Here is a 7,445-nt window from a genome sequence, read left to right on the forward strand (position 1 = left end):
ATCGATGTTTGGTAGAGCTAATCGATGTTTTTCCATCTCCATATTTAGTAACTATCGATTCTATTTACCATTAAATATCACTTAAAATTCCAAATACCAGCAAAGTTTTGTTAAATTTTTATATGAATATACAATTTTGATATGTGTTATATTTTTAATATTGTTGACCCATTTCTGTTTATAAGCTTTCAGGGTTGCATTTAAGAAAGCGCGCCAGTTTTAATTTTACTTAAACGTACGTGTTTATTTAAACACCTGCCATCTGTTGTGTTTCGACTATAAATAGCCTAAGCGCTTAGAACGAAAGCGGTCATAATGCCGCCGAAAATCCTCTGGCCGGAAGTTCTGCTGCTCCTCTTCCTTATGGTGTCATCTATTCGGGGAGAACTGGACGGTTCCAGAAGATGTGGGCCCTACGAGTGTCGTCTGAGCAATCCGATCTGCCGTTGCGAGTCCTTCTGCCAGGAGTCCAGCCAGCGGTGCTGGAAATCCCCTACGGGATGTCATTGTGCCAGAGGTTACGCTCGTGACGAACGCGGCCACTGCGTGCCCCTCATTCTGTGCCCCTGAATTTTTTAAGTGTAATTTCGGTTTTAACTGTTTTCATTCCAATGTTCATGGTAAATGAATTTTGGACATTGAACCTTCATTTTACTGGTAATTAAACCTTATTAAACTATAAAAAAACACACATTTCATTGGATCAAAGCAGTAACTTTAACCAAGACAAAAAGTTTATATCGCACTTTCGGCCCCTTGTTAATTAAATTGTTTACAAATCGGCTTCAATTAAGTTAAATTTAGCGATAGCTTGCATTCAACGTTTTTATGGCTGCATTGTGTTTTGCTTAACAAAAAAACACCTGAACACTGGTAAAAAAACCTAATAAATTTAAATTAAGAAAGCTCCCCTTTTATTTCTCATCTATTGCGGTTTTAAGTTATTTTAAATATGAAAATAGGAAAAAATTGACAATTTTCTGATTTGATTTAAATATCTGAAAATTTAATTTAAGTTTAAACCATATTTAGCTAATTTAAATCAAATAGGAACCATTTTTAATCTTATGTTTACTAAGTCATGTAATATTAAGATTTCATATTTAATTTTAATATTTAATATACAATTTTAAATTCAATGGTCAGTCATTTGTTTTACCATTTCATTTTTGACAGTATATGTGGATATACTTCATTACGAGCTTAAAAGCAATTTACATGTATGAATAGTTTTTGCAGGGCAGTTGTCACGCGGTCATCGCAATTAATTGTGATTAAATTACTTGGTACATATGTTGGCTTTTACCCATGCATATATAACAGTTTGGTTTTGTGAAATTTACAATTCAGGAATTAATTGAAATTGCATTAGGCATGCCCCAATCGCTGGTCAAATTCGATTAAAGTAGAACCTTCCTAACTGGAAATTACTCACATGTCGGAATTATGGGTATTAAAGCGGGTTCGGACTTGTCGGTCTTAATACTCAGGCTTTTGAATTTAAATTATCAAATTCTAATTTGGAAACCAGTGTGCGCTGCATCGTCTATCGATTTAACTTATTACTCATCCGACACGTTGCCTATATGCGTTTTAATGTTAATGGTCTGATCGGTCTAGTGCTACAATAACAGGGAACTATTTATTGTTTCATTAATATTGCTTTAGGTGAACAGGAGCTGCATCGTCTACCACCCACTTTATTTATTTTATATATTTATTTGTATTAAACAACATAATAAGGTGTAGAGGAGCTGTATCGTCTACCACCCACTTTATTGGTTGCATTCTATGTATTTAATAATATAACTAGTGCTACAAGAACACACCGGCCCCTACTAACTATTATTATTAATTGCTTTAGGTGTAGAGGAGCTGGAGGCAGTTGGGACCGCTAATGCAGCAGCCGTTGCCGCAGACAGGCACCTTTCCCGAGCTGTAGACGCGGCGGCAGAGGATCGGCGGACCGCGGTAGCCGCGGCGGTAGCAGAGCCGCTCGCACACCGTGCCGCCCAACTGCACGTGAATGATGGTGGGGCGACACTGGCCCCCCCTCAGGATCTGGGCTTGGGCGGGCAGCGTCGCCAGCAGCGCAGCCAGGAGCAGGAGCAGAAAACGGTAAAGGACCATCTTGCTTCTCTCTCTGTATATTGGCTGATGTTGCTGCTGCTTTTGCTGCTGCGTTTTATAGTTGTCTGCGGCGCTCGTAAAGTATGCAGAAAAACAAAAGTACAAACGGCGGTGAGGAAAAGCAGTTACCAAAAAGCGCCAGCAATTGTTGCCGTTGTTTGCCAACAACAAAAGGTCGCGCATCTGTTTATACCCACTGATCGTTCAACTAAAAAGGGTATATTGTTGGACTCGTTTCCGCCTTAATAAATAATATTAAATTTTAAACTCCAAAAATTGTTCTGTTAAAGAGAGTTTAATTGAAACGCGATTTCTTGGATAACCCAAGATGTTGGGAAGATCTTAACATTATATATAGACAATTTCGAAACTCTTACAAATCCTTTAAAGATTAATTGGTACGTACTAAGATGACTAAACAAACTGAAATCAAAGTGAAGAGCTAAAATATTTTGAAAATATTTGTACATTGATAATAAAAAGTAGTTAGTCCAGGTTAAATATATATAATATATATAACATTTTTTTTTACTATTTAATTTGACTATTTTTGAAATAGATTATAATATCTAAAATATGCAGCTCACATTTAAAGCGTATAAAACAATTAGAACCCATTTTAAATCCAATATTATTTAATAAAATAAATATACATACATTCATATTGAATCATTCAATTAAATATGCATTAATTGTATTTAATATTTTGATTTTATATTTATTTATTTTTACTTTCGATAATTACAAACGTAGTATATCACGCATTACAAAATAGAGGATATCTGTTAGTCGAACCACTCAATGATTGCGTTACATCTTGTTTTCAATTTGCAGATGCCAGCGAAACGAAGAGAAAAGACAAAAACAATAAATTATGAGCGGGAGATAAAACAAAAAGCGTAAATTGAACTGGGCGTAAATTAAAAAAAAACAGGGGGGGGGAAAAAAAAAACAACAAAACCCAAGCGGAGAAAGGAGAAGAATAATGACCGCAAGACCGCGACCACCTGACGCAATTGTCGATGTCTGCGTGGGTGTGCGTGTCCCGGTGTTTGAATGTGTGCGTGTGTGTGTGGGTGGGAGGGTGAGGGATGCGGCTTTGTAAACTTGCGCCTCGAACACAAAACAAGGATAATGGGCGAGTGTAGAAAGGAGAGGAAAGGAGAGGAAAGGAAACGAAGAGCGAGCCTGCGTGCTGAAATCAAAGATAACGACTCATCAACGGCGTCATAAAAACGTGACATCAATTTTATTGCTGGCGACGTCATCGTTTACGCATCGCCACGAAAAAGGTCAAGCAAAAGGCAAATGGAAGAAACCAAATCGATTTGAAAAAATTAATTTACTACCGAAAGAGAATTTTGTTACCTTCACATAATTTTAAATTGTAGTTATTTCTTAACAACTTTGTTGATATTTTATATAGTTTTATTCGTACTAAAACGAAACAAAAGCTGTATTTTATAAATGTAATGCACTGTTTTATCCCTTACTTTGGATATTGCCTAGCTCGAGGAGTTTTAGGAATTTTATTGGTTCTATTGGGATTTTTTTTTTTTGATTTCTCTGTTTTACTCGCCTTTTTAATTATTAAAAGTGTTTTTTTTTCAGATAAACAAAATAACATACGTACATAGCTAGTCATTTTCTTGTACAGTGGACAAAAAAAGTTAACAAACATTTTATTTTAAGAGTATTTAAAATTCTTTGTCCAACTGAATATCTTATGCTACAACTTTCGATTAGGAAATTAGTTATCTACATGTGTAGACTGGACATCTAATGTCTTGGGAATTATTTACTAGTGTAAGCTATTAAAATGAACTTTGTTTGTACGATATTTCTCTCATTTTGTTTGCACACCGCACAGCAATAAATTCCCATGACTTTCGTTTACTCTATAATTTCTCCGCCCTTTCGCTCTATTTCTATCTGTTTGCGGTCATTGCCAAGCTAGAAATATGTACACAGAAAGAAAAAAGTATGTGGAACCAGAGGAAGTTGGTCGAAAAATTAATTTTGACTTAAAATGGTTCACAATATCAAAATGTAAATAATTATTTGACCTGCCCCATTTTTTTTGCTCTGTAAGATTTAGTAACTGTTTTTGTTGTTGTTGACCTACCACACCGGCAGCGACAAATATTTTCACAATAAAATTCCTATTGATGTTTATTCATGCCACCCCTCCTCGGGCTTGGCCATCTCCCCAATTTTTTATTTGCAGCGCTTTTCGGGGCAGTCGAAGAGGCGCCACCAACACGACAAAGTTGTCGCTGGCGAATCGGAATTATTATTGAATGAACTTGTGCCATTTCTGCAGTCCATTTCGCAATAATCAATTATTGAAGAGCCGCCAATAAAAGAACAAGACGAGAGGTCCAAAAACTTCAGCCTCGCCGCTGGCCATTTGTCCAATTAATTATTGACGGCTCTCCTGGTGCGTATTAAAATTCATTTGATGTCTTCCTTGTCGCCTGGCTGTCTTTCAGACTGTATATTTCGAGCATTTGACCGCGTTTGCAAATGAACAATTTCAAATGGGTATACAAATTATTCAATCATTAACAAAGTAAAATTGTTTAGGGTTTTGAAATAACTTTAAAAAGTGTCTAAAAGTATGCTGTAAAAAAAAGAACTTAGTCTGTCATAATGAATCGCTTGTACTTTTGTATTCAGAAATATTTTGTTGCATACTTTTCGATGCTTTTATAATTAATTATAACATAAAACATGTTTATTTAGCCACTTCCTTTCAGTAAAATCCTTAAAATGTCCTCGTATCTTAGCGTTTTTTATTTAAGTTCGAGAAACATCGTCATCGGAGTCGTGCGTGTGCTTTTGTTATCGCCTGAGTGCCAGAGTTCATCTCGCTTTCCCTCCGGCGCCCACGCAGTTGATTAATCGTTGCTCGAATCACGTACAGCGACAAATGTCGCAGGTAAAAATACCGAAGTGCCCGCGGAATGGGAATGGAGGGGTTTGGATCAGGGTGGGAGCTCTCTACGCAACGATAAGCCTCGATTTGGACCCGCTGTCATCTCTGTGCTTCCAGTTTGGCATTTTTCCCGCCAAGTCTTGCCCACTATCGTTATTAATTATCGTCTATTGAAGTCTTGCTATCTAGCTTTGCGAAAATAAATGGGACACTGCTTAAAGTGTACGCTATCAAGAAATTTTGAAACCAAATACCCCAATATTGTTATTGGTTATCGGCTATCGAAGGTTTTGCTATCTGTTATTGCTAAAATAAATGGAACACTGCTTTGTGATATACAAAAAGACCAATAGTATAAAAGGGATCCGTTTTTTCTAGCTTTTTCCCCTCATTTGGAAATCCTGTCAGCACTCGTCTACTTTGATGCCATGTCGCTGGCACTCTCCCTTTGAATCCTTCGCATTAACATAAATAAATCACTTGCCGCCATCAATCAGTCTGTTTGCATTTGCGCAGGCAGCCGCAACACCTCGCCCCCAACCGCCCACAGCAACCATTTGCTTTGTTGTCGTCGCCGCTTTTTGCTTTATGCTTACGCGCATTTTTCTTTGATTTATTGATGTCTCGACTATTAAGCAATTAACTTGAAACAGTCGTCTCGCTCTAACCTCCAACCCCTAACACTGTAAGGCCCCATCTTTACTAGATGGTTCAAGGATGATAACTTGTTTTGTATGTATTTAAAAGAAAATATAAAACAGCCAAAAATCAGAGGAAAGGAATTTTAAATTTTTTTTTTTTTCATAACACAATTTTTAACGTTTTTAATGACTCAATAATTTTTGTTGTTGATTCTTTTAAACCATATTTCATCAATTATTATTTCAATATTATTTTCATCTATGAAAATAAACCAACAATCATTTCAGTTGTGCAAGGAATCTTTTGTTCGGTGTGTGTAAATAAGTAATTATGCAATACAAATGAGGCCTGTGGGATGGCCACGCCCCCGCCATCGCCTCATTTTGGGCGGCAAATGAAATTGTTGTGTTGGAATTGTTTGGACATTTGTCCACATGCGCAGGCAGATTTATGAGACAGCCGTCGCCCTGTTTCGTTGCATACTTTTATGGGTTCACCAATACATCCACATCCACAAGCACACATAGACACACACACACACGCACACACACACATTTACGAACACGTGTGCATATAGAAAGCCTGCGAAATGAGCTTAATAATTAGCAAAGAGAAAGAGCGAAATCTCGCTTACAAAATGAACAAACATATAACGAAATAAATAATAATAAAGGGAGTAGCTTGGTGAAGGGGGGTTTCAGGGGGCAATAGCGACAGCACACGTGTGACCCCGGGCAACTTTGGCAAAAACTTTTCGTTTCTAGTTTGTTTTTTCTAAAATTTCAAATATAAAATGCGAAAGGGCAGAGCCACGCATAAATGTACGTCGGTCTACATATGCATAGTATTCATAAAGTTACCACACACTCACATATAGAGAGTTTTCTTTGCGCAGAAAACAAAAATAAAGGAGCACAACCCAAAACCAAAGAAAAAATTTATCTACGACTTCTGCAGCAGCGGCATATGTCTTTGAGAATATAAAACACGAAAACAGCCAAAACGAAGGGCAGCAACGAAATGGCCAAAAAGTTGCAAGTCAGAGTGTAAAAGATACAGTGCTCGGCAGCAGTATTCCCATAGGCGAAAATATATACCATGCAGAAATCACTACACCCAAAAAAAAATTAAAGTTTAGTTTTAATAAATCAACTACAGACAGAATTAAAGTAGAAGTATTAATTCAATACCTAACAATATAACCCCAAAACTTGTTAGTTTATTTTACACACAAATTGAACCGAAATGCAAAATTTACCCTTAAAATTATGGTTCAATATAACGAAAACTGGTTCAGTTGGTGAAACTAGTTTTTTCAGCCCAATTTTTATTTGACCATGACAAGCTGCGTATATTTCTGTTATGCCTCATAAATCAATTACATTTTTAAATGGATTTTTTAAGGCAAACAATAAAGAAAAAAAAAAAAAAGGAAAAAGGAAAGCAATAAAAAAGCTCTTTAAACAATAAAGAAAATTATCAAAGTACTTTTGCTTCGCCATTAAAAAAGGGAGATGCCAAGAACTACTGTTTACTGTATGGGCAATTATCGCAAGAAGATGTACTTGTTTATGCCTAGTTTTGCCTCCCGTGGAGCACTTATTTTGGCCACAGACTGTGTGACTGGCGTTTTGGTTTCGGCTGAACTCGGCTGAAATTTTCCTTTACAGTTCTGCAAGAGTTTCCAAAATAGACAACGGCCCATGACCTCGCCCCCTTGCCTCCTCCACCGCTC

The 7,445-nt window shown here is 36.8% G+C and overlaps 2 protein-coding genes across 2 annotated transcripts; one reads left to right on the forward strand and one right to left on the reverse strand.

Annotated features, from left to right (window-relative positions):
• The first annotated feature begins 261 nt into the window (after window positions 1–261).
• On the forward strand, window positions 262–738 carry LOC128264608 (uncharacterized). The gene has a single exon (XM_053000178.1). It carries the CDS (start codon window positions 316–318, stop codon window positions 568–570), a length of 255 nt encoding a protein of 84 aa, XP_052856138.1. The 5' UTR covers window positions 262–315; the 3' UTR covers window positions 571–738.
• Window positions 739–1,674: 936 nt separating this feature from the next.
• Window positions 1,675–2,213, reverse strand: LOC128264607 (uncharacterized). Its single transcript, XM_053000177.1, has one exon. The coding sequence runs from the start codon at window positions 2,128–2,130 to the stop codon at window positions 1,861–1,863; it is 270 nt and encodes an 89-aa protein (XP_052856137.1). The 5' UTR covers window positions 2,131–2,213; the 3' UTR covers window positions 1,675–1,860.
• Between the last annotated feature and the right edge of the window lie 5,232 nt (window positions 2,214–7,445).

The sequence above is a fragment of the Drosophila gunungcola genome, unplaced genomic scaffold (genome assembly GCF_025200985.1).
Source record: "Drosophila gunungcola strain Sukarami unplaced genomic scaffold, Dgunungcola_SK_2 000075F, whole genome shotgun sequence".
Lineage (NCBI taxonomy): Eukaryota > Metazoa > Arthropoda > Insecta > Diptera > Drosophilidae > Drosophila > Drosophila gunungcola.

Coding starts and splice junctions, on each gene's coding strand:
- LOC128264608 (XM_053000178.1), top strand. CDS start 316: ATGCCGCCGAAAATCCTCTGGCCGGAAGTTCTGCTGCTCCTCTTCCTT.
- LOC128264607 (XM_053000177.1), bottom strand. CDS start 2,130: ATGGTCCTTTACCGTTTTCTGCTCCTGCTCCTGGCTGCGCTGCTGGCG.